This window comes from Cibotium barometz, chromosome 46 (genome assembly GCF_041138505.1).
Source record: "Cibotium barometz isolate CiBa-2024 chromosome 46, ASM4113850v1, whole genome shotgun sequence".
Taxonomy (NCBI): domain Eukaryota; kingdom Viridiplantae; phylum Streptophyta; class Polypodiopsida; order Cyatheales; family Cibotiaceae; genus Cibotium; species Cibotium barometz.
Window position 1 is genome coordinate 20916081 of NC_141091.1, and position 27952 is coordinate 20944032.

At 41.3% G+C, this 27952-nt stretch overlaps 1 protein-coding gene across 1 annotated transcript; it reads right to left on the minus strand.

Moving 5' to 3' along the window:
- Window positions 1-2767: 2767 nt before the first annotated feature.
- On the minus strand, window positions 2768-8660 carry LOC147611975 (uncharacterized). Its single transcript, XM_086784241.1, has 4 exons — window positions 8128-8660; window positions 4001-4166; window positions 3337-3512; window positions 2768-3189 (listed from the first exon to the last, which is right to left on the minus strand). Exons 1-4 carry the CDS (start codon window positions 8545-8547, stop codon window positions 2995-2997), a joined length of 957 nt encoding a protein of 318 aa, XP_086640367.1. The 5' UTR covers window positions 8548-8660; the 3' UTR covers window positions 2768-2994.
- Window positions 8661-27952: the final 19292 nt, after the last annotated feature.

The window sequence follows — 27952 nt, forward strand, 5'->3', positions numbered from 1 at the left end:
ACTTTGAAATACAATTCGTGTTTCTTCATTAATAATATATTCATAAAAAGAATATATCAAAAACATCTAATTACCAAAATTTCCATTACATTGGCTCTCTTCTTATTGGTCTAAACCCTTTCTCTCTAGAGGAAAAAGGCCCAAAATTGAGTCCAATACTCCCCTAATGCAATGGTGGACCGGCCCCATAGGCACAGCCACACTCAATTCATGCCTACCTATCCTCTTTTCACTCCTGATTTTTTTTCAAGGGAGGAGAAAGAGAGGCAGCCATATTTTATTAGAGCTTGGCTAACTAGGTGGGAGAGTCATTTTGCCATTGTGCACTATCCAAAGGAGCATAAGATAATGGCGGTGGAAATGTTTCTAAGAGGTCCCTTCACGTGGTGGCAAGATCTTAAGACTAAACCTATTGTTTTGAGAACCTAGGAAGCCTTTAAAACCATGTTCCTCTGGGCATTGCACAATGGTAGTGGGAGATTCATTTCACCATTGTCCACTATCTACAGGAGCACAAGATAATGGCTCTGAGACATGTTTTGAAGAGGTCCCTTCACATGGTGGCAAGACCTTAAGACCAAACCCACTATTCCAAGAACCTAGGAAGCCTTTAAAACTATGTTTCTAGAGGCTTTTTGTAAGAGAACCTAATATTGTAGAGTTTTGATGACTACTGACTATTCAGTTGGGGGGAGGACTTTTGATGCATTCACTCAGGAGTTCACAGACCCATTACTAAGTTCTCTCACCTCTCTGATCGTTAGGTATGCTTGTTCTTTCTAAAAGCACTTCCTCTAGATTATCAAATTAAAGTGCAATGGAATATGATCAACTCTTTTGAGGATGCAATACACTTTACATGTATCTATGATGTTACAATGGCGGCCACTTGGAAGGATATTGTCGGTCCTTCTGTGATCAACCAAGTGGATTTAAAAAGAAAAGAGATTCACCCAGCCATAGCAGGAGCCCAGCGACCTAGCAAGCATGTCTTTGTTTTTCTTAACAACCAAAGTCGAGACCTCAAGGAAAGAGAGCTCGACTAGATTATGTTGCGTCTCCTAAGGCTCTCAAAGGGGCATGTTTCAAATGTTATAGACTTGGCCACTATGCTTTTAATTCAACAATACAATAATCATTTGGGTGGTGGTGGTGGTGGGGGCAAAGCACACAAACACTTAGTACAATCTGGTACAGTTTTTGTAATCCACTCATTAATATTATTGATGTTTATTCCTTAAATAAAAGTTGTGAGATTTATCGTCTTAACATGCAAATATTTGGTCCACATGTTTTAACATGTATATCGGGTAAAGTTATGAGAACCGAGTGAGAACCGCTTGTGCATGTTTTATTTGATGATGGTAGTACTCATACTTTTATTGATGCATCTCTTATCCAAAGATTATATATCTTGGTGGCATCAAATGGCCACCGTTATGTTGTCAACCTTGCTCAAGGCTAGAAAGAAAGGCTCCTCAAGTTTCTTTGAAGATTCAAGACCATGAGAAAGAGCTTTCTTTTCTTGTTATATGCACCTAGACATCCTGTTCTAGGCAAGGTGTGGTTGTTCTACAAGAGCATTGATGTAGATAGGGGAACATAATGAGTGAAAATAGAAATTCCATTAATTAGGTGATGGTTTTTTTAAAACTTTGATAGAAACTGAAATTAATAAGGCGAATTTGGGATAACCTCTGTTAAGAGTTTTGTTTTGAAAAAATTAAACACTAGAGACAGAGATTTCCCATTCTTGCAAAACCTTCGTTCTGAAGGTGTTAATCTTGTTCTATTAATCATAGCTCAGATGACCCTCCGAGAGCGCCATTTAACCTTAATCCTGTTAATCATAGATATTGAAGGTAGATCTGGGGAAGGGAGAAATTAGTGATTCAATTCTTCCTGAGAGGTTGGTTGTTAGAGACCAGCATGCTAGTTCAAGCTCTCGTGCCAGCTAGCATAGACTCAACCGTGGATAGTCATCACTTTTACAAGCCTATATAGACTCAATTGTTCTGCCACAAGGGCTATTGTCCCTACCCTATTTCACTACCACCTTGGTGGCAATGTCATATGCTATTTTTTGTGGAATTGCAACAATCAAGTGCTCCACTATGGATGATTCATGGCCCATCATGTACTACAACAATTGCTACGGATTACCCATGATTCATCATGTATTGAAATTGTGCATGCATGCAAATGCACTTCCTTGAAGATAAATGAAACTATGAGCCATTTGTTTAAAAAAATTGTTGTTCTGGTTTACCTACTCTTCAAATCCATTTGGTTCTCCTTACATTATTTATTATTAGTGAAATACATTCTCTTGTTTTACAATTTATATACCTAATCTTAAGAACTATTAATTATATTCCTTTGTTTTACAATTTATATACCTAATCTTCAGAACTATTAATTGTTTATTGTTAGTGAAATACATTTCCTTGTTTTACGATTCTATATACCTAATCTTGTTTTCACTTATTTTCACTAGCTTCTTTAATAAAGTAATTTACTACAGTAGGTGTTGAGATTTGCACATGCATCCCCAACTCAGAACTTGGTGCAATGGCCACTTGAGCAAAGACCACCAATAGTAGTTTTACTAGTTTTGATGTGACTTGAGTAATGTGTCTTAAGTTCATAACTGTCATCATGTTGGATGTTTCAGTTTTGCTCCAAAATTTAAGGCTCTCTTAGTGTCAAATATAGGCCGTTCTTCCACTCATTCCCTCTTTATCCAACTTCATTAATTTTTGCATCATTGTTCCTCATGGACTCTTTCACTGGTTAACTTGGCAATATTCATTTTGGAGCTCATTATCTTCCTAGATATCACCTAAGTGTAGGATTTGAGGGCAGAAGGAATGCAAGAGCCCTCTTGTATCTTCCACACTTTGAAATCAGCTGTCAATGAAGGTCATGAGCATCGAAATATATTTGCAACAAGGACTCAAGCCCTTAGTGCTCGGGTAATAGAAGAAGAGCCTTTTACACTGTACTTGAGGTGGGTGAGGCACTTCTAGTTCCATGATGATGATGATGCTCATGCTCTGCATCCATTACCGATCGAATGAACCGGCAAGGCCTGCACGATTCATTGGAGGATAAAGTGTCTCTCATAGCAGCTGCCGAATCCAAATCCAAGTCTATTTCACTTCCCGAAACTGAATCTTCTTCTGGTGCCTTTGCAAGCCATCACACCAATCAATATGATCAATTGCTATGCATACATAATTAGGGGCAAAACCCAACTAAAGTGATACACATAATTAAGCACATGACCTAACAAAGTAACCCATAGCACTTCTTGGTATTCAACATGAGCTTTACCTGTTTTGGAGTCGTGTGTGAATTATTATGACTGGCATCCTGGTTGTTGATCAGCCTCCTGACTTCTCTTTCAATGCTTTCCAGTTTGGCAGGTTTTCCTGCATTCTTGAATAGATGGCCCATTGCTTTAATGCCTTTTTGGGCCTCATTTTCATTCTCCACACGGAGGTAAACCTCTGCCCCACAAACACAAATGTCACTGCATCAATTACCACAGTATATCCATCGTTCTGAAAGGGTGTAACATGCAGAAGAACTGCCTGTATTAAGAACTATGCAAAAACGCAAAGATGAACAGAGAAGAGAGAGAGATGTTGCTGAAACAGTGTTTTCTGTATATATGTATCAAGATGTACATAGATCCTAGCCAATCATGGCCTCCAAAAGATAACATCTATGCCCCACCTATGCGTGATCAGATGATTACACAATGAACTGCACTTGCCTATTTATAGGCTCGTGGAACTGCCCCTACCAGTACCCGACTGCTGTCGGCCAGGTACTTGGACAGCAAATTACCAAAAATCACATGAAGAGAACTGGTCAATGCCTAAAAAGGCTCCTAATCATAGCTAAAATAGAGGATTACGTATGTCCACATCTATGCATGTGACACATGGCCATTGATAGAGATCCTTATTCACAGCAAAAATATGCTTCATACCTGTCAAACAGCCCAAGATCCAACCAAGAGTAACTTTCTTTCTAAGAACAGTCATGTCTTCCTCAAGCCTTGTTTTCTCCCTTTCATCCTTAAGTCTCCTCCGGTTGTAAGTTTGTTCTCGGTTTCTGAGCTGATCTTTGAGCTCCGCAATCTGTTCTTCCAATTCCTGTAGAGATCAAGTACAACATTTAAAATTGTTACAAATAATGCAGACTTTAAAAAAACACAATAATATCTCAAACCTGTACGCAGAATAAGCTTTTAGCGTGCTAGATCTCAAAACCAGATCTCAAACACACACGCAAGACAAGCTTTTCTCTCAAACTCATATCCAAGATAAGATTCTCTCTCTCAAATCCCACCTTATCAAGAAACGGACAAAATCAGTGATTAATCACCCATGATTGATGGCCACAACCATACGCAGAATGACTGTCTCATGAACCCATCTCTGCAGAACATAGATTTCATTCCAGAAGCATAGGCAAAAGAAAAGATTGTCCTAAAACCTAAAGATAGGCACAGTCATGGAGTCTCCAGCCAGAATGTCTATCTCATGCTAAAGATAGCCACAATGATGAATTATACTGTCAAACCCAATTGCAGGAGGTAGCCAGAAGGATGAACCCCCCTTTCCCCAGCCGGCAGGGTGACCAGGAGCCAATTCGTGCGCGGCGGTGTCATGGTTGCAGGAAACGTGCGTTTCTCTACTAAGAAACGTGGAAACGCATTTCATCAAGTACGTTGGACTCGAAACGTTGAGAAACGTTCGACGCAGAGAAACGCGTAAAAAAATATAGAAAAAAACCACGCAACGTAGTTTCTCTGTTTTCGTTGAGTTAAAACCTTAAATTTTCAATACTATGGTTTGAAGATAACGTTTATTGAAGAACTCTGTGATTTAAAATGTTCTATGCAATTCGGTTTACACGAGTACTACCAACTGGCAGCTGGGGGGGGGCCGACATTGGAAGCGAGCTATGTCCAAAACCTCTGGTAGCTGCTCGACATGCTTGCACGTTGCCCCCTTCAAATCTTTGCAACACACAGGTTCTCGCTCTCTCCATCTACAGGCCTACCTGGCAGACCACCCTCCAGAGGAGTCACCCTGGACAGAGCCATTGCCATCTGTAGAGCGAGACGCCCACGACCACGAGGATCGCGTCCACGACTCCCTCACCATCGGCAGATTCGAGCCATATTGCCCGCCACCGGAGGAGTTTACCGCGACGATTCAGCGGTTCAGCTTTCAGCTCTTAGCTCTCTTAGGATATTACTATTTTCATTCTCTCTTTCAGATTTGTTATGATGAGACATCATCATCATCAGTTGTACCTTGTTTTGGTCTCATGGGCCATTTTGACCTTTAGGAGACGTTTCTTTCTTTCTCTCAGTGGCTGGTCTATGGATGATTTAGATTGCTATTGCAAGCTTTGTGTGGATGAAGCAACGTATATTTACACTGCCCACCATTGCAAGTGTCCCTTGCCACCGTCACATACATACTTGACTTTGCAGGATGCTATCCGCTTGAGGGCTAAACAGAGCAAGTGCCAGCCCTTTTTATTAGAGTTCCAAGGACATCAAAAAGAGCACCTCTGTGGAGAAGAATTGCAGCAGAGAACAGTCCGGTAGAATCAAACACTCTACCATCTTGAAGGTATGAACTTGATTCTTGCTGCAGCATAATGAGCACACTCTTTTCCTCATTCGTACTTGGGCTCCATCTTTTAAATTGACTACAGTTGTGATATTTTCACATGGCACAGCATGGCTCCAAGACCAACTCCTACAGGCACCAGGAAGTCCAGGAATGCTTCCTCTTGGTCGGTCTTTGTGGGATGAGGTTGATGTGGAGGAAAAGTACATGGGGAAGGGAGGATCTAGGAGGTGGAAGTGCCGTTATTGTGGCATTGTGAAGATGGGTGGTGCAAATCGTGTACGAGGCCATCTCTTGCACAAGCCAGGTAACGAGATTAATCCTTGTCCATCTACCTCACAAGCCAAAAACAAGGAGAGATACATGGGCATCTGTACAACCAAAGCCAAACATGAAGAAGATTGCTGTGAATCCCCATTACTTTACAGGTGGAGCAGATGCATCAGCTATGGAAAGGCAATTAGGAGGTGGTGGGTCATCAAGCAATCGCCCTTTTGTGTTTGGAACTCCTCTTGCTGTTCTAACAGGGCCACCTAGGACAGAAAATAAGAAGTAGAGGACTCTCCATGCAACATGGGATCCAAGAAGAAGGGAAGTGGTGGACGCTGCCATAGCTCGCTTCCTCTACCACGACCACATCCCATTTAATCTTGCCAGGTCCCCATATTTTCTGGAGATGGTAAGAGAGATTGTAGGGTTTGGCCCCTCTTACGCTCCTCCCTCATATGAAAGCATAAGAACCACTTCGTTGAAGAAGGAGGAGGAGGTTATAGATACAGCTTTAGAAGTTCTGAGGGAGAGACGGAAAAAGAATGGGGTTACAACGATTTCTGATGACTGGAGTGGCGTACGTTCACAATCAGTCCATGGAATGGTCAATTTCTCTAGAGGAGGTGTCAGCTTTGTGACATCTCATGACGCTTCGAGTACAGGCAAGAGTGTTGATCACCTTGTTGAAGAATGGTCACAGGGAATAGGAATAGGGATGATAGTGTTAATTCAGTTTATAGCCGATGGTGAGGCAGCTAACAGGGCCGCAGGTAAAAAGCTGGAAGAAAAATATCCGCATATCACATTCAGTCCATGTTTTGCGCATTGCCTCAACAATTTGCTTAAAGATGTTGGCCAGCTCTCTTGGATTGAACCAACCATTGACGACGGGAAGCAGATTGTGTCATTCATTCAGCGCTACCATTACATGCTAGCAGAGTTTCGAAAGAGGTCTCCAAGGGATCTGCTCAAGTATAGTGACACATGCTTTGGTTACAATTTCCTATTGCTAAACCGCTTGCATGAGGTTGCACCTACACTGCGGCAATTGGTTGTTAGCAGTGAGTGGGAGAAATGGCCTCACTCTAGGTCTTCAATAGGAAAGAAACCGTCTTTGAGAATGGAGACAATGAAGATAATGACAAAAGCGTTTCTCTGTTAGGAAGTAGTGAACTGTCTCTGAGAATGGAGACGATGAAGCTAATGACAAAAGCATTTCTCTGTTCGAGTCTCAGAATGAGCTTGCCATATGACACAAAAAACCAAATAAACTTCAAACTGCAAAGATTTTGGGATTAGAAAAAACATAAATGATGTAGAGCCAGAATCCAAACTCCGGACTTTATATTCCTGTAACTTGTTTACATCATACATGTATGATCAATGATGTATCATGTAACATGTTAAATAAGAAGGAACTAGGGAGTGTGGAGTGGGCAAATGCCAAAACCTGTCACTTGTAGGCATAGTTTTTTCATACGGCAACCATACGACATACGAAATAAGTATGGTTCAAACCTTGGAGAAATTCCATACGTGGGATTTCATACTTGATTCTTAAATTAAAGGGTAGACATGCCATTTTCAAAGAAGTGAACCATAAGAGACTTAAAGTATGTGAAAGTCATGATAGATGATCTATCATAGTTTTCACAAATTGACCATGTTTCATCCGTCATGACTTTCACACATTGACAACTAATCTCTATGTCTAGAGAAGATGCATAACATTTTCTTTTTTGGCTGGAGTATGAAAAGTTTTTCCATACGCGACCATATGCATACGGGTATGGAAGTATGGAATATTTTCCATACGAGTATGAAAAAAACTATGTGTAGAACGTAAGTGCCATGGTGACAGGAGAAGCGAGGATCTGGAGATTCCAAAAATTACGAGGGCATGACAAACAGCGGAGATCGTTGTTAAGTGCACCCATGACTGTGAGAGTGGCCAGAACTAAATGAAATGCTAGTCTCTCAAGTTTATTTCCTGTCCAATCCATGTGCCAAAAGATTCATTCTCCGAAACCCATGTGCAACCTCAAACCCATTGCAGGAAAGATGAAACTCAGATGCAAAATACCAAATCCAAGTCCAAAAGAATGCATTATGTCAGACTCAGAGCCAGGACGAAATGAAATGGCATCAAATGATGGCACAGGGGAATGGAATGGAATGAAATGGTGGTGATGGGTACCTTAGCACGCTGCCGCTCGTTGTGGAGGAGGTCTTGGGCGGCGCGGACATCCAGTTTGAGGTTGCGGATGACCTCGTCGCTGGCCAGGCGCTTGCGCTCCTCGTGGAGGAGGGCCTTCTGGTTGCGGCTGACCTGCTCAAGGGAGTGGTGGAGCTTCTCCTCGAGGGCCCTCTTCTCGGCCTTGAGCTTGGCCTCGCGCTGCGCGAACTCCTCTTCCAGGGCCTTCTTGTCGGCCTTGAGGCGCCCCTCCTTGTGCTCAAAGCTCGCCTTCAGCTGCTCCAGCTGGGCCTCCAGATTGTTTACATAGTCCAACAGCGCCACGCTCTTCCTCTCGAAGCCATCAATTATATCCGGTCTCATCGAATTGTCCTCCGATCCCGCCTCCCCCTCCGAATCGCAAGAGGAGCCTGGGTTGCCCATCGCGCAAGCCGGGCGAAAGCAACAATTGGGTGCTTCTGATCACCCCCCTCCTGCATTTTGCCTGCCTGCTATGGTGATTTGCTCTCGCTGCCGCCCCCGATCCAACGGGTGCGTCATTCCACATGAAACCCCTTCTATCTCGAAATGCATTCCACACCATTTTGATATAGTGCCCTTAGCAGGTCATACATGGAACTAAATGCCTTTGCTCTGTCTAAAAAATTATAGCTCCCGATTAATATTTCCATGTATGTTTTTAAAGTTTCAAGAGAAAAATTCATGTGGTTTTAGAAAAAACCATTTTGCAACTAGTAACCATGAAGGTTGTTTGTTTATTGATGTTAGCCTAATAGAACTAGAAGGTTGAAGACATAATCAGTGATGGGTTGAGCACCAAAAGAAGAAATGAACATGCCTGGGTGCTTCTGGTACAAGAATCTATCCTCCTGAGGCGAATGAAATCCCCCTTCTAGCGAGCAAGTCACAAAAATTCCCATCATGAAGATTGATCCCAACCATCAAATGGTTCCTTCCAGCCATCTAGCCACAAATATTTCCTAGCTATCAAATGGTTCTTTTTTGGCACAGGTTTGTGTTGATGAAGAAGGTGCATGAGAGAGAGTGTGTGTGTGTTTGTGAGGGGCTGTGAGAGGCATATGTCCTATTCCCCTCTTCTCTCCAATTACCCCAATTGCTTGCATGCTTTGCACATGTATGTCCAGAGCATGTCTGTGCAATGAGAGGCATATGTTCTCTTCCCCTCTTCTCTCCAATTACCCCAACTGCTTGCAATCTCTACACATATATATGCAATGGCCACCTTGTGTGTTTATTCTGTTGAGGATGGTGTTTTTAATTCCAATCAATGTCTCTTCAAAGGTAACACCTCTCTAAGGTTTAAAACCTTATAAGAAACCTTACCTTTGGCATCTTTCCTCAACCAATTAATTGATTTTTTATTTTATACAAATGTTTGGCCCCTATTGTCAAGAACCTAATTCGCCCTAAATACCCCACAACCCTAACTCTAATGCTTCCAAAACCTAAAGCACCCTAATCTTAACTTTAACCCTTCCAAAACCTAAGCCTAAAACACCCTAATCCGAACTCAGCGTGACTTACCCTAACCCTAAGCCCACTCCTCCTTTCGCCATTCGCCTCCCTCAAAATGATCATAACAAAAAATTAAAAAAAAATCCCAATAGATCTTGAAGCAATCAAATTAGCTACATTATAAGCACCAAGTGGAAGAATCCATCCAAATTATGCTTAAGCAGCTCATTTCATGTCAACACAGGCTAGTGTGTCCACACACACACACACACACACACACACACACATTCGCTACACTATGCGAAGCTAGTGATGCACATGAAGAGTATCACTTCCAGCATGAAAAACACACACACACACACACATTCGCTACACTATGCGAAGCTAGTGATTCACATGAAGAGTATCACTTCCAGCATGAAAAACATAAAAGAGACTCAAGAGATGTCTCCTCTTATTCCCATTGAAATGGTAGCAATTGATGAAGAGTATCGCTTCCAACATGTAACAGACTTGATATATGACTCCAATTCATTGGATTGGTAGCAATTGTTGAAGAAATGAGACAGGAGCACATGAGCAATTGTTCTAAGTTATCATAATCAACCACATGCCAAACAACATAGACACAGACACACGCCAAGCTGAGCACAGGGCTAAACTCAAAGAAGAAGAACACTCATTGTCACAGGAAGACTTACCTATATTGTCGATGTAATATGTCTACTTGGAGGGAGCTAAAAGAAGTGATGAAGGAGAGTATGCATTTCTTATGATGCTCTGATGGAGGAGGTTGTTGAAGAAGTAAATTTGGAAAGACCATGTGAAGACCCAAAACTAGCGTACACTACGGACTTAAAGCTAGAAGTGAAAAATGAACTCTTGGATTTGCCACAAGAATTTCAAGATTGTTTACATGGAAGTATGAAGGAAGTTCCACTAGAAATAGTGAAACATACCATTCCTATCATGGTCCTATTCTGGAAGGTGCACGAGAGTGAAAAATGTCCATATCCTATGAAGGTAAAATATTCACAACTAGTTATGGAATAAATTGATAAACTAATTGATGCATGATTCACTTATGATATTTAACATATTGAATCGGTGTCATCCCCAATAGGAAAATTTGAGTATGTGACCTAAAGAAAGTCAATATGCAGCGATATGAGATCACAAGGCTTTACTGTCATATGCAGAGCATGGGATCAAGAGAGTTATGAGAAAGGAGGCTTATTGTTTTTTTGGATGACTACTTGAAGAAAGACAATATGCAAAAATGATACGAGATTACTAAGGATTTATTGTCGTATTATGCAAAGCATAGGATCAAGAGAGAGTTAGGATGCTTACAATTTCTTGCTACTTGGGATTCGTATTAATCTAGTGGATCAACATAAAACCACTTTTGAAGGGGGGAGGGTGGGGGTAGTATATGATGCATATAAGGGTATGCCATTCAACTATTACCTTAACCCTCTATGTGCCTATCTTATGTGATCTGTTGGCTACTGCCTCCTCCATCTTTTTACTATGTGAGCAAGCTCTGTCATCTATTTTTTTGTTATTCACACTATAGGGATCATCACACTGTGTAACTAGGAGCTTTATTAATTTATATAAACCATTTCTCTTACAAAAATAAGGTTATGCCATATTGTCTCACCAATGCACGTACAAGGCTGATGAGTTTAGCTTATGAATAGTACTATCTCACCAATGCACCTACAAGGCTGATGAATATAGCTTATGAATAGTATGTTTAAAAATTCCTTGAGATATTTATTAACAACCTCTGTGTGATGTGTGAATTCTTTGTGGAAGGAACACTTAGCTTGTTTGAAAAAAGTCTTGGAACGATGCCGCTTATCAAATTTCTCTCAATCCATTCTAACATCAATTTTGGGTTAAGCATGGCATGGACTTAGGACACATTATCTCCAGTTGATTAGTCGGACCTTGATGACTAATTCTAGAGTTACCACCGCCAAAAACCAATTATGAAGGGGTACAATGTTTCGCAGGACATGTGGCTTATATAGAGAATTTATGATATTCTATGCTGAGCTTTATGACCATTGTGTTTGACTGGATAGAGGAATGTCAGTAAGCTTATGGCAAACTCAAACATGCATTGGAAAATGCATTAATTTTGTGAGCACCAAAATGGAGTTTGATTTTTCATGTCCATGTGGATGCATTAAATTTTACAATCAAAACCATCCTAGCACATCTTGGGAAACACAAGATGGATTTTTTCGTAAACTTCACTAGTCTCAGCCATTGATGTTGAGATGAATTACACTACCACAAAAGGAGAAGGGTAATGTGAAGAAGTTTTAACCTTATTTTTTGTATACCAAACCTTCACATACGTACGTGCGAAGGGAGGGTAGGTGGGTGTGTGTGTGTGTGTGTGTGTGTGTGAGAGAGAGAGAGAGAGGGGGGGGTTATATGTGTGTGAGAGTGTGTATACAAGACTAGTGTGATAAGAGAGAGAGTGCATGTGCACATGCATGTGGGTTGTGTCTGTGCACATGACAAAGACATAGAGAGAATACACACATACATGCGTTTATGTGAGAGTCACGCATAGACACATACACACATGCATACACATACATGAACATAAATATACACACATACATGCACACACTCACACACCTTGCACACATATACACATGCATAGATGCATGCACACATTTGCACACTTGCATACGCGCATATATATGCACACAAGAAAAAAACTTCATGGCGTAGCAATAATGGGTGGGTCACCTACTTGTCACCACAAAGAGAGAGTAAAAAAGGGGGAAGAGAGGGAGGGGATGTTTTGTTTTCATTTTTTAAAAAGGAAAGAGGACCACGGTAAGTTTTAGGCTTAGGGATTTTTTAAGTTTTTATTTTACTTTAATTTTCCCCTCCTTCGCTTGGATGATGGTATCTTGCAAACCCTATAGACATAGTGGGAGAGCAGAGGGCGGTATTATTGTGATAATGAAGGGCGAAGATTTTTTATAACCAGGTCAGTGAAGCTCCCCGTACTGCTGTGCATCCCCTTCCTGCATGTCTCCTACTCCTTGCCATTTCACCTACCATTTCACCTATTCTCCATATTTTTGCCCTCTCCTGTCCACCTCTTCCCATACCCGCCATCTCTCCTACCTGCTATTTCACTTGCCCACCTTCTCCTCTAGCCCTCCACCTCTACCCTCTGAAGCCTTCTTGCCTTCATCTTCCTCCTTTCCCTCTTGGCTGCACACTCCTCTTCACACCCTTCTTCTCTGCTATTTTTGCCTTCCACCCCTTCTCTTGCCCCACTTACTTTGTTGCATGTGCCGGCACCCATTCTCTTTGCTACCCTCTCCTCCCCTTCCTACTTTCCCCTCCGCCTCCCTCCTTTTCATTTTCTCTTGTCCTCCACCTTTCTCAAGTATGGATTACTCTTAACCCGGTTGAAGTCAACCTTTTTTTCTAGATTAGCATCATGGCTAATCAACCCCCTTCGGTTGGGTAAACCATCCATTTATCTCACGACGAGGTTGGAGCCCTCTGTGCCGAAATCAAGAAAGACTCAAAGACGATTCTCATTGGAAAAATCTTTGGCTTTCACCCCTCACATATCCATGCCTATGAATAGGTGTGTTGGTAGCATTGCCTTTTGAATTCATGCTTCATTTTAAAGATGTAATGCTACTTTGGAGAGGATTCTTCCAAGTAAACTTTGATGCAGAGGAGGTAACCTCAAAAGTGCTTAAAGGTTGTCCTTTCCCTTTGGGCCCAAGGAAGATTTTCTTCCCCTACAATGCTACTTCGACCCTATCAAAGAAGATTGGAACCATTACCCTATTACTCTTAGGATTCCCAAGTGTTCCTTATGCTTATTGGCCATTATTGGAGACCATTGGGGTAGCCTTTTGGGTTGGTCCTATAGGTGCCCATCATCCCAACTTTTCCCACTTCTTCTACCTAGGTAGTCACTGCCTTGGCTGATGTTGTTTCCATGGTTATGTTGTTGGCTCGTGACCGTGAGCCCTTCAAGGATTTTGTGCTACTTTCGGGACCTAATGGTCCCTTGAAGAAACATATAGAGACGTCAAGCAAGCCTGACTAGTGTTGGGTCTATCACTAGATGGGTCACTTTGTGGGGATTTCCCTAGGGCTAGGGGTCGTAGTTAGGAGGCGACACAAAAACACTCCCCAACCAACATAGCCTAATGCTCCGCCCTCAGCCAACCTTTTGCCAAGAGTGGCATGTCATCTCTCATGGCCATCCTCTAGGTGAGAACATTGGGGCACATGATGAGGCCCAATGTTGCATTAGGGTAGAATGGCTATGTTGAGTCCTCCCCATTTGGGTTGGAAAATATGTAGGATGCACCGGACATGTTGCCATCTTATAAGGCCTTGTAGGATGTGCATTAGGATATATGCCAGCGATGGCCTACACGGCACCCATGCATTGCACATGTATGCAAAGACTTTATAGAGTCTAGGAAAGAGTGAGCATGCTGACATTAGACTTAGCTCCAAGAATTACCTCCTTCTATAACATTAAAGATTTTATAGAGTCTAGGATAGAGTGAGCAAGCTGACATTGGACTTTGCTCCAAGGATTACCCCCTTCTAAAACATTATGAGAGGAGAGTCTAGACTACGACCAAGCGGTTGTTCAGGTCCGAAATCAAAACCTCCTCTTTATCATGAGGATTATCTCATGGAATGTGTAGGGTCTCAGGAGGTTTTTTCCACACATAGTAGGAAGCGGCTTGTTTAAGGATTGTTGAGATATTAAGCTCAACACAAGCTGGAACTTATGATATGCCTGGGTGACCATTTTCGCCACTTACATCACTAGCGTGTTTGGTAGGATGCTAACATGATAGATCTTTACCAGTGATTCTACAGCTGGACTATACTAGCTACTAGTCCACTATTGAGTTATAGCATACTTATCTTGCCAGCTCACTCACTTAGCATGTTCACATTATGGACCGCATGTACATAGTGCCTTAATACTTATGTTATATTTCCCTTATCTTTTAGTAGAACCCTTTTGTTTGAGAAGAAAAAGAAGAACTATTTTCAGCCTCTCATCTTGTGTGTTCTCTTCTAGGGTTTGTGTGAGTGTGTGTGTGCTTGCAAGAGCTAAAGCTCTCTTCCTCCCTACATCTTTTCATGGTATCAGAGCTTGGTTTATGCTAAGAAGCTAAGCGGCAACCAAGTGAAGTACAGGAAGCGATACGAGGGTAAGAGCTTCACCTACTCTTCCCCCTTTATGTTGGCTACTACACCCTTATCGGGAGCTCTTTTGGAGGCACCGACAAGCGAACTCTAATTGAGGAGCTGTCTTCGCGAGAGTAGAGCTATAGGGCAACGCGTTTCGGGCACGTCTTGACCTCCGTTTTTCAGCTCGCAAATGCTCACATGCACTGCAGGTAAGTTTCGATTCTGTGTAGAATTCTATTTTTAGAACTGTAGGAAGGGCAATTGGTTGTGCAGACACTGTGTGTACTGCAAAGAGGTTTTACAGGTGCTATTGGGTGTATGTATGCAAATTGAGGTCACTGGTTGTGATACTTTGGGTGTAGTATAATACCACTCGAGAGAAGGGTGATGTTTTTGGTGAGTTTGTGTTACAGACAAGATGTCGAATGATGGAATTAACCAGATTGTTGCAGAGAAGCTTGACAAGAACATGGCCATGGGTGCTGCATAGGAAAACATGGATGCAGAGAAGGGTGTTTTGTGTGTACAATAGCGGTGCTATGTCTAAAATTGTGGCAATGAGTAGTAGGGTCCTTTGGGGAAGCAAAGGGGAGGTAATGGGCATAGAGGGCTCTTAATAGTTTTTGGTAGCATACAATAGTGGTGGTTGCCATGATTTGTGTGTTGGCATATGTGTGTGTGTGTGTGTGTGTGTGTGTGTGTGTGTGTGTGTGAGAGAGAGAGAGAGAGAGAGAGAGAGAGTGCATGTGGGTGAGCGAGAGGGGGAGGTAGAGAGAGAGAGAGAGAGAGAGAGAGAGAGAGAGAGAGAGAGAGAGAGAGGGTGTGTGTGTGTGATAGCTTTGTACCAATTTTGACCTCAATGTACCATATTTAAGTTTTGACCATTACAAGTGTCCCAATCCAGCTATATTTCCATGCCTGGTTTAAATTAGAAGGGGGCACTGCACAAGAGTCCAATTTCAAATGCTAACAGTCTCCAGTGCATTGTTGACAAACCCCCTATCCACTCTTAAACCAAACAGACATAGTTTTCTAGACTAAGAACTTCTGCACTCACTTATTCTTGGCTAAAAATTTGGTCAAGTTTAAGTAGAAATTCTTTCATTTCCATGCTTGGCCATAAGAGTAAAGTAAGTGTGATACACCTACCCCAACCTAGGTGAATTACACATACCCCAACTTGGGCATAATACAAAGCAAGCATAATACACATACAACCTGGGTTAATACACATACACCAACCTAGGCCTAATACAAAGCATACATAATCCACACACACCAACATGGGCTACACTTTTCAAAGTTATAGCATTGGGCAGAAGATCTAGCCTTATATACAAACTGCAAGTGTTCCACACTTGGCTCTAGAACTCCCCCCATTGGGTCATTCTTAGATCTAAGCTTACATATGTGCTAACAAAACAGCTTGGACTACCCTCACACCATGTTTGGTCACGATCTATAACTATTAGGTCATTGCCTATTTTCAATAATTCTTTCTCAAATTAGCAGTCTCACACTGAAAATTGAAGTTAAAACATCCATAGGGTGCTTGACACTCCAAGCAACTCCCCTATCAGGTTTGGTGCCATTTGGGCAAGTTTTAGACCAGCTAGAAGCCCTTTTTGGTTTTAAAGTAAAAAGCTAAAATTTTTATATTTGGAAATCATAAATCTTTGGGAAAAGAGAAATTGTTGCTAGCTAATATCTTATAGTTAGTGAGGCAGATTCAGAGAAGGACTGGCACATAAATGAGTTTCATACCCCATAGATCACACTTGGAAGCTCACTTCTAGGGTAGGATTTTTGAGTGTTGGAACTGAGTTGGCATTGAAATCATCTAGTTTTTTATGCCTGGCTCCAAAATCCCGCCTCCTCCGCCCCCTCCAAAGTCTTAGCCTATTCTAGAATTTGAGCTTACACATTTGCTACTTGAATCTTGTAAGCACCTTCTACCAATGTCTTTCCGCTCTCCCCCAGGGCTCAAGAGCCTTCGTCTTCTTTGCTACAGGTAGATCGGGGCACAACCCTTAGCTCTTTGCTGTAGGTGGATTAGGGTGGCACATCACAACCCTTCTTGCTATGTAGGCAGCCCAACAATTTTTTGGGCACTCTCCGATTGTTAGCCAGAAAAGGGTGCCTTCATAGTGTCCATGTGGACATGTGCTAGAGAGAGCACAACAATTAGTGAGGAGATAATGGCAGACTAGGATCCTATTTGGCAAGACATCAACAAGGAGTTTGAGGAAGATATTTAGAGAACCCATGAATTACACATGCTTGTAGGTAGGATGTTCCATGTTTGGGAAGGGAACCACCATATAGTGGCTTGGAAGGTTGCAATAAAAGAGAGATTTTCAAATACAAGGGCAAAGCATCACTGTGTTTTATGTACCATTATAGATCTAACAAGAGTGAGTGAGGTTGCACTTCTATTGAGCTTGCAGTGGATGAGCTAGTGAGTATATCTTTATCTTTGTTTGTTTATGAACTATACAAATATTGAGAATTTCACTCTATGAATATACAATGGTTGTTTTGAATACATGTGTGGGCCGTTTTCTTGTGTCTCGTAACATAATGATGATAAAACAAAAGAAACTATGCCAAAACTTTTACTTTTTGATCTTGCTTTTCAATGAGACAATTTTATTTTGTTTCTAGTTTGAACACACATGCTCTAGTTGGGACAACATTACAAGACGAGATAGTGAATTGTGCAAACATTTGTGCTGCAAATCATGAAGACTACTTAAAGGATCTTCCTAAGAGAGATAGGAGGTTAATAGCTCAGATTAGAAGGAAATACACTAAGGGTGCAGAACCATGGTACCCTCTTACTCGTTGCAGATATCTTGGAAAGCTTGTGTACAATGTGACTTGTTGCTACGATGCCTTCATTTATCAATTGCATGGTTTTCATCTTTGTTGCATGCTTCAAATCTTTGTTGATGTTTTTGGTTCAATGTTTTCATAGGTTTGAATCACACAATCAATGTACAAGAAGCTCAAGTAGGCAAGATTGTCATTATCTAAAGAAGAGATTGGAAAATTGGAGGAGAGGGAGACCAAGGAATGGTGATAGAATAGGGAAGGTAAAGAAAAGTTGTCACTACATTTTTGGAGAGTTTCCATGCATAGCATGATTAATGTGTGGTTGGAAATGTTAACTTGCAAGCCTTTAAAAAATAAGACAATCTTTTAGTAGGTGCTTTTTTATTCATGTATCTGTACCATCTTTTTTGTTTGTTTTAGATTCTCAATATAATTGACCTTAAGCATGGTGATCTTTGGCAATCCAAAGTATGGTCTTTGAAATGGGGAGCAAATAGCTATGCAACATTAGAGAAGTTAAACCTGCTTGCCCTATGTGATGTTCCCATGGAATCAAAAATCTATTGGTTGTCTTTGCTAGAGACGAACAAGACCACTAAATCTATGTTCGGCCTTGCTCAAGGAGATCACATATACAGAAAGTAAGTTATAGACTTCTTTTAAAATTTGGGTTGGCACATGGCACACTTTTGTATTGGACTCCTGCACTTGCTATACATGCATTCTCGTTTTAATATGTGGGTTAGCAGCACATATTTATTTTTGTTGTGTAGTTGGATTTGGAGAGAAGTGACTCTGGAAAAAATATTGCAAAGAGATCAAGATCTGTTGAGAGATTTTCAGGATGTACCTAGTGGTGTTATGGTCCCCAAAGATTGTTTGTTGTGCAACTACTATGAAGATGTAAATATAGAGAAGAGGAAACACGTATTTCTTTTAGAGACTTGTAGAGAGGCAAAGGAAAGAAAGGGTGATGTGAAGGTGCTAAAGAAGCTTGATTTGATCTAGATGGCAACCCATAGATTAGTCTACAAATAACATCTTGTGTGAATATCTTCTTTATGAGGTTAGAATGGAATATTATCTAATTATTAGTTTATTGCTATAGTAAAAGGAGCCTAATGTTATTTGTGTCCATGTAAATACATACAGATACTATGTTTGCTTGAAAAAAGATAAGGGTCATTTGCACACAATGCCAGTTAGAACAAAGGAGTGGTTAATGATTGCAAATCAGGCCACCAATATGTACCCTCCACCCATGCATGGATGCTTGAAGTGGGAGATTGAAAATTGTCCATAGTTGATAGACCTAGAGAAGGGTCACGTGCTGGAGAGGGAGAAGGAGCTCCATCATGCATAGGTTTCAAAAGAGCAACCCAGGGTCATTGTGGAGCAGAGCCCAGGGTCATTGTGGAGAAGGCTAATGTTTCACTGGATGGAGGTAAGAAAAGCATGCTTGCCTTTTATGCATACTTTGTGGATGTTGCTCGTGACAGTTTCATCTATCTTTGTGATCCAAAAGGTCATGGTGGAAAGGGAATGTGAATGCAGACAAATACACTCTATGGGGATGATGATGCTGGGGTGTTTGAAAATACAGCATCCAGACATGGTGAGTGTCAACTATGGTCTTCCACAACTTCTGTAATCTATTTTTCATGCACCTCTTATTTGAAAATATTTCTTTTGGGTTTAGGTGTCGATGAGTCAAGTGGTGTTAATATGGAGAGAGGGTCGTTTCAAAGCGAATAACCACTTATGTATATTAGTTAGACCATATGCTTGGGGAGGATTTCTTGGGGGATGATCCCGAGTGTCTGGCTATAATTGGCGACTACATCACTATTAGTAGTGATTTTTTGGTGGGAATGAAAAATCCAACATACACGAATATTCATGAGCATATACAAAAGTGCCTGTTTTGCAAGGTGGTCGAGAGTTTTCTAGGAAGGGGAGGTCCATGTCTTGGGCATCAGATTTTGTGTTTTTGGACCTCCCCTTTGGAGGTATTCTACACAGTGCCATGTCTAGGGCTCCTTGGGACACTATCACAGAGGACCATGTGCGATACGGAGTTTCGTTGGCTACATTGACATGCTTTGATTCAGGGTGGTTTGCTGATTATGGCATCCATGGGAGGTATTCCATGAACATTCTACCTATTAACTTCCTTTGAATTTTTTTATTTGAAAAGGATTTTAATGTAATGATTATTTTTGCATTTGGTTGTAGGGACAACTATTGGTTGGGTAGATCGGTACTGTCGTATATTAGATCTGGTGGTATGGAGGTGGATTGTTGTCATGCATCACTCCCTGTATGGTCACCATGAGAGTGGAGGATTCCTGACAGATGTACTACTACTTATTTTGCTTTTAAATTTGTACTCAATGCATGAATGAGGCATTGTCTTTGGTTTGAGCGTTTGTCTTTCTTGATTTACAGTATGCTTTCTCTATGCTCTTTATGGTTCGTAGACGAGGGATGGTGCCTCATTTGTTTTGCTTGGAGAGTTTGCCACACTTTGAGGCTCTACATATGCGGCCTTTTTGTATTCAATGGCATACCACCATTTGCCAAAGGTTTCATGCAGTAGAGAGCCTACCGGGGAGATATTCGTGGAGCCTTGGAGAGGAGCGTTACATTTATGGCTTGTTTTCTTGAGTTATTATGCCGTCATGGTGGTATTTGCCTTGAGTTGGGATGTGGTACTGCCCCTATTCTCAAGGCATGTTTGAAGAGAGGCCATGTGTGTGCCTCGATGAAGAGAGATGAGAGACTTATTGCATCATATGTGCAGGCCCTGCTTCTTGCTAGGAAGAAGCGGGGAAGACATGGGGAGACTAGTAGTTCACAGGCTGCTGACGATGAGATTGACACGCACATGAGAGATAATTCGTACAACTAGTGAGAATTTGCTCTTTCTTCTTAGTTTTAGTGGGGTGACTATTTGTTTGTGTTTTTTTAATTGTTGCTTATCTTTTAAGGCTTTCACTTGCTGTGGATTTCACGTTAGGTTTACATTGTGGTACTCTATGATTTTGGACGTTGTGATTTTGGTTGAGGATTCCAATTATTATTGACTCACTTAATGGTCAACATAGTTGTGTTGTTATAGCCTTATTAATGATGCTAGGTTCTTAGTCAATTTTGTGTATGTGGTGTAGTGAATTAGTTGTACCTCTAATAAGGTATGGTTGACGCAACTTGATGGTGTGGCGCCCCAATATGAGGAGGCGATGCCAAGAATAATGGTTAAAGACCCAAGATTTGTGTGGCACATCCGCCATTTGTTTATTGATGAGATGAGTGTGACTCTCTGACTACCTATCATTGAGCTTCTAGACATTGCCATCCATGATTTTGTGCCGGCTACTTTAGAGGTTTCATGTGATTGTTCATGAGCTTCCAAGACTACTTTGGAAGTAGCTCAATATTATGGCAATTTCACTTATAATTGCACGTGTTTGTTCATACCCTCTTCATATAGTATGTGTCCATTAATGGTTGGTTGCATTGGAAATAATTCAAATGTCACAAATTGAAATTGAAATTAAAATTCAACGGAACAATGAGGAACCATTTCTAAATTGGTCTTCTTTTTGGGATCTCGTTTGCCACGCCCTGCCCAAATTTTGGTTCGTCACTTGGAGGACGGTAGAACTCCTATCATCCAAATCACTTTGATCTCCACAAGGGAGACAGCTTCAGAGCTATCATCCAAACCACTTGCAATGGTTATCTTCACAAGGGAGGTAGGAGGCTATTGTCTGAACCACTTTTAATGTGGTCAACGACATTGTTGCCCTTGATAATTGATCGTGTGATCTCTTTGAGTTCTTCTTTTGGACCTCTGGGTCGATAGCCGCTCATGTGGAGCCCCGCGGTACGCACTGAGCAGGGTCATATGCTAGGTTCTCGGCCTCGTCTAGCCTGGGGACCATTGGCGGCAGGCCCAGCGCTTCACAAGTTTGATTGAACTTCTCTAGGTACTAAATGGGATCTCTAGGTCCATCAAATTTGATCATCATCCTTGAGATATGAACTGGCTTGATTTTTCCCAACTCTGAGCTTCTAGGTGCTATGTTGGCTACAACCCTCTTTCCCATTTTAAATGCCATTGTCATCATGTCTTTTGTTTATTCATGTGGTAGTGAAATGTAAGGATGTAGTTGTGTGAGCTGGGATCTCTTGCTGATGGGATTGAGTATTAGGAATTTTTTGGACCCAAAGAGGGCCTCTTGAATTAACTTTTGATTAGGAATGGACCAATAAGAAGAGGGCTGGGTGCACATTTTTTACTCCTTTGACCCTAGGGGTCCTAGGCTTTGGTTTGCTAATGAGGCCTAATTACTACTCTTGTCCCCTAGGGGTCCTAGGATTTGGTTTGCTAATGAGGCCTAATTACTACTCTTGTCCCCCTACCTCTTGGGCCCAAACTTAGAGGTCCCCCCACCTAGAATCGCGCAGATTAAAAACCCTAAAAATTGAAAATTTTTAATTTTTTCCCAAAAGTGTGTTTTCCCTCTCAAACTTCCCCCCAACATACTCTAGGTTTGGAAAGCTCATTTTGAACCTCTTTCTTCCTCTTCTAAGCTCTCCATTGCTGTAAAAACTCCATACCTCTCAAGCTCTCCCTGCTTGTCAAGCTCCCTCAGTCTCAAGCTCCCTCTCCCTCTTTCTTCCTTTTCTAAGCTCTCCATTGCTGCAGAAACTCCATCCCTCTCAAGCTCTCCCTCCTTCTCAAGCTCCCTCCCTCTCAATCTCCCTCTCTGTCTCTCTCTCTCAAGCTCCCTCCCTCTCCATTGTTGCAGAAACTCTATCCCTCTTTAGTCTACTCTAGGTTCAGGAAGCCTATTCTCAAACTCTAACCCTCTTTTAAGCTTTCCATTGCTGCACACTGAAAACCCTGAACTTTCTCTCCTCTCCACTCCTCTGTTGTAAAACAAGCTTTTCTTTTCCCTTCTTCTCTTTTCTTACCACCATGGCCTCTTCCAGTAATGTGAGAAGACCTAGGGAGAAGGTGGAAGAGCTTGTGCTGCATAACACAAGAGATGAGAATGGAGTTTGGGCTCCAACAAGATTCAGGGTTGGGGCTTGGGTCTACATGCAGCCAAGCTCTAAGGGACCACGTCGAGTGCGTCAATTGGGGAATATGCTACATCATTGGGAAGGGGTGGCGATAAGGCTTCAAGTATACTAAGAAGGAAGGACTGGTTGCCATAGTGCAACATGTGTATACCCTTGGAGACCTATACATTCAAGGCCAACGACCAAGGTTTTCTTCAAATTGTCAGTGTAACATAAACACAACTTTAACAACATGCTAATATTGGATTTTTTATTTCAAATTTTCTTATGATTCTCCATTTTCTTATGTCTCTCTACAGATATTTTTCCCTCTAATTATGTTGAGGAACAACCACTCCAAAGCGTCACTGGAGTTTTCTATGCTATGCATGCATCCATTGAAGAGGCAATGTTTGTATCTCAAAGCCCAAGTGATCTTGTATAGAACAATATATTTTTCTTTTCTCTCATATTTTGTAGATAAAAAACCAGGTTTATTTGGCAAGCTAGAAGAGATCCCCAACCCCCTCTTAATAATCCCGAATGGCCCAAACCTGATGCTTGGACCATCTTATGCTTAAAGTTTAAGATGGTAAGTGATATCAAGACATCACTCAAGTTTTTAAAGGCATCTACGTCAGTAGGGTTAAATTGGTTTTGTCCTTTACATGTTTTTGTACACATGTTCAATTCTATGCCAATGCACCAAACAAAAACAATGTATATTTGTAAGGAGGTACAGTTTGACCTCATTCAAGGATTACTAGGAGAGGGTTGGGAGGTTAATGAGGTGTCACATCAAGGTGATGTGTACGAGTGCAATGTCGTAGATTCTACAGTGTCTTTCAGGTTCTTGAAGGCACGATCTATTTTGTACATGCATCTGCACTACCAAAGATGGATGCAAAAGCACAGGACATGGATCCCACTTCAAGCCACAGAAGAAGAAATTATGCCTATTGAGATAGCTGTGATGATGCAAAATGGATAGATTGAGTGAGTGGCAGCAAGCAAGCATTGGAGCCTAGCAGACTTGCGTCAACACTTTAGCATCATGGGCTTTGACAATGTGGAAGAGTCAAGTTTCAAGTTTATGAGAAGAAAGGTATATCTGATTCCACTACATGTCTAGAATTAACCCTTACACTTTCTGGTTATTGTGCCACTTTCTATATTTTTACAGATTGGGAAGCGTAAGGAGGGGACAACCATGGTCTCAGAATCATGGCAAATGGGGGACCTTGAATTTTCAACAGCAAGGTGCATAGCCCTACCAACACATAGTAGGCATGTGGAAGAGCTTGAAGATGAACTGAGTATATGGAAAAATAGCCTCTGTTTTGATGCATGTGAGGGGCAAGAGTTTCAAGATCGAGGTGAAGGCAATGACAAGCTTTCAAGTCAACAAGGAGATGGAGATCAACATGAAGTAAATGTCACAAGAGGGGCAAAAAATGAAGACATTATAACAATTTTAGATTGGATGACATGCTTGTAATTTTGTAGCAGGCTCTTTTTTAACCAATCTTTATTTAATTGAAATCTTAATATTTTTGCAAACTATAATTTTTTTATCTAAGGGTCTAGTGTGAAAAGGCCAAAAATAGCCAAAGGTGCCTTCTTTCTCATTTCCACGCGATAGAAACCAAGCAGCACGAGCTCACACTATCTCTTTGCATTCACATGGCTACCCACTTTGACAACTTCTGTGAGTTCCTCTCCACCACCCCGTGGGCGGGCAAGAGCAAGCTCTTTGTCATGTTCTCTCGTGAAGTCGACTTTGAAAAGTCGCTCGCCCTTGCATCCCAACATTATGAGACGTAGATTGCATACATGGAGCAATACTTGGCTTCCCACTCCATCTCCTTTCCCCATTGCCCCAATGATCGATGGGTGCATGTTGAGCTGCTTAAGTACATTCAACAATATGCCTGCCCCTACATCCAGCGCCTTGAATGCTTCATCGACATATGCATCCTCGCAGGAGCTTACTGTACCTTCAATAAGCAGGAGGTGAAGAGTTTGGGGAAGGGCAATTTAGGAACTAGGTTCCTCTCATGGCTCACCACTTTTGCGTGCCTGCATTGAAGTTGGCAAGGTATTTGAGGTCAATTTTCCTTCTGAAAAACGGTGCCTGCAAAAAACGCGATTTCTCCTTCGTCCGACGGCAGTTTGCGCTTCTACTTCAATTGCCTAGAGCGCAAGGGTGTTGGCTATCTATGGCTAGAAGGGTTTGGGCTAATTTTAAGTGTGCAAGGAGAGGGAGCTCCTCCACTGACTGGGGGTGCAAAGACTAGTTGAAAAAAGAGGAAAATTTTATAATTAGTTACTAATCCTAATTAGTAAAATGATTAGCAAGATAATGGGCTCACAAATTGATGGATTCTAGGCTAGGCTCTGATACCATGTTGAAATTACAGCAATGTGATGAGCTATTGTGGATCAAATGCTAGAATCAACATCATTAACAAAGTAATTAGATATAATAATTAAGATATAATTAGTGAGAGTAATTAACTAATAGCTTAATGTAGGCATGGATAATCAAAAACCAGCAAATTTTCATTAGGCCAATGCCTCAATTTATAGAGTTTACATCCAAGCATCAAATCCCACTGATTTCTCCTTGATTCACTCCACCTCTTTTGCTTGATTCTCTCCACCTCTTCACTTTTCCCAGAATATCTCCACACTTCCTAAATCTTCTCATGCTACCCTTTATTCTCTCCCAGTAGATTCTTCTCACCTTTTCACAGGTTCTTTCATATTTATACATTCTCTTTTACAGCCTCTAACTAAGGGCTTGTTCCCGCACACACCCTATTCACTTGTATATTTCAACAATGGAGACCTTTTGAGCAACCTCGTATGACATACCAGAGGCCTGCTTATTCACTTCAATTTTCACGTTTCCACCATGGCAGCTTAGAGAATTCAAAAGATGCTCTAATTTACCACCAAGGGCTGCAACTTTCCTCTCTTGTGTAGGTAGTGTGAATGCATAATCAATATGGCACTTAAGCAATCGATCAAAGATTCTCATGAATGCATGAAGTGTGCAAAAGTGAATATTCTTTAGTGGAAAATTAATGATGGGGCTCCAATTTGAATTCCTGTTTGGTTCTCCTAGTATATCACGAGACATGACACCTTCCACCCATCTTGCATTTAGTTGTTCCTCATCTTCATCAGTTGACTCGGTTGGATCTACTGCATCTTCTTGTTGTTTCTTCCCTTTCTTGGGACCTTTCGAGGCATCCTTCCCAATGGAACCAACCTTCTGTATACCTTTTCCATTTGTCTTTTTCTGCCTAGGAATATCAATCTGAGCATTGCAGTATGGACAAGGCCATCTTGATGTCATGCCTTGAGCACAACCCATCATGCATTTAATTGTCTCCAAATCTCCCCCAAGATGCCAATCCACCTTGAACTTTCCTATGTTTTCTACATCTAAAAGTTGACCATCAATTTGCTTTTTGATTACATCTGTTATCCAGGGAGTCCTTTCAAACATCCATGTCAATACCTCATGTGTCTCCTTCGGTACCTCGAATGCACCAAGCCACCAGACCTCTTTCTCAGATTGCACACTAAAACTTGGTTTGGTAGTCTTTTCCCATGCACAGATCATGGCCTCATTCATGAGCATAATGCTCATACGTTCCAGCTTCCGACCTTTCACAATTTGGCACTCATCTAGCTTGAGCACAAATGAAAGTGTGCTCCCCAAAACTGCAAATAAACGGTAATTTACAATATTCAAAACAAAATAATCATCTTCATTTTCTACTGAAAAACATGAATAATAGCAATTGCAAGTTCTCACCTTCTAGTGAAAGACCATAGAACTTCACCATAGCTTGTTGTACTCTCTCAATATGAACTTCACCATAGCTTGTTGTACTTTCTCAATATGAACAAAGATGTTATTGTAAACATCATAGTGAAATTCTATACTTGTTGTCTTGATTTTCTTTCTGCTCGACCCTGTGTCTAATGTTAGTGTGCCCTCAACGTGATAAAACTATCCTATAGCTCGCTGCGTATCATCATTATTGATACGCTTAACATTGTGAATCACCTTGAGTGTAGGAAATAAAGTGCCAGTGATTCCTTGTCTTAGAAATGCATCTTTTACAACGTGACGGATTGCTTAGTACCCTTTCATGTTGATTCCAGCCACATCACAAGCATGTTGAATTAATGAAGAATCGATGGAGGTGGTAATCTCGCTCACTACATTGCTGACAACAGCTTGGCGTATTTTAGGATGATGAGGGTCAGTAATAATTGAGAGAATATCCTTGGTATTCAGAATGGCTTTGACCAAATCCTTCCATCCCTCTTTATTAGAACCACACATTCATGGCAGAACACAAATCATGACTATTTTGTTTAGGATGATGAGGGTCAGTATTTTAGGATGATGAGGGTCGGTAATAATTGAGAGAATATCCTTGGTATTCAGAATGGCTTTGACCAAATCCTTCCATTCCTCTTCATTAGAACCACACACCTCTTTGCAGAAAATTCCTGGCAGAACACAAATCATGACTATTTTGTTTAAATCACACTGAGTGCATAATGAAAGTTTATGTTATTACTTTGTTGTACAAATCCTTTTCCTCCGTGCTCCACCTTTAAACGCAAGAGATTCTATACCAGCCAATGACTTTTTGCGTTCACGAGCACCGTTTGGCGTTGCTTTGAGTCGTTTGATAAGTTTCTCTAGCCTTTGAATCTTTGCATCCTTCTCCACATTCTCTGTAAGGATCTTTTTCATTTTATCTAATGATGTTTTAAATCCTTCTTGACATTGTAAAAGGCTGAATTGTGATGCTTGCAATTGAGATTGGAGAATATGGGTTTGCCAAGCTCCACTTATAGTCAATCTTCTGCAGTATCCTAACAAGCCAAGCTCTCCTTCACCAATAAATTTCATAAAAGATGATAAATTGCAAAAAGGAGGGTTTGCTCTTAATGGAGGGTCAACTGGATAGAGATGCCCATCAACCCAAAGATCTACATTTTTCTCCTTAGCTATCTTACGAGCTTGGACAGATTGTGCATCAGTAGGATGGGTTTTTTAAGAGCTGCCATACTCTTCAGGAATACGAATGTGTAAATCAACCTTCCGTTTTCTAGTTTCACAAGGGGCTACACACACAGCTTGCAAAGGCTCCATAGCTAAGCAGAGGAAGAAGCTAAAGCA

What these genes read in the sequence shown, in the direction of transcription:
- LOC147611975 (XM_086784241.1), bottom strand. Translation starts at nt 8,547, where the DNA reads ATGGGCAACCCAGGCTCCTCTTGCGATTCGGAGGGGGAGGCGGGATCG. An exon ending in ACGAGCGGCAGCGTGCTAAG is followed by an intron (nt 4,167 to 8,127) that starts GTACCCATCACC and finishes TGATCTCTACAG; the next exon opens with GAATTGGAAGAACAGATTGC. An exon ending in GATCTTGGGCTGTTTGACAG is followed by an intron (nt 3,513 to 4,000) that starts GTATGAAGCATA and finishes TTTGTGGGGCAG; the next exon opens with AGGTTTACCTCCGTGTGGAG.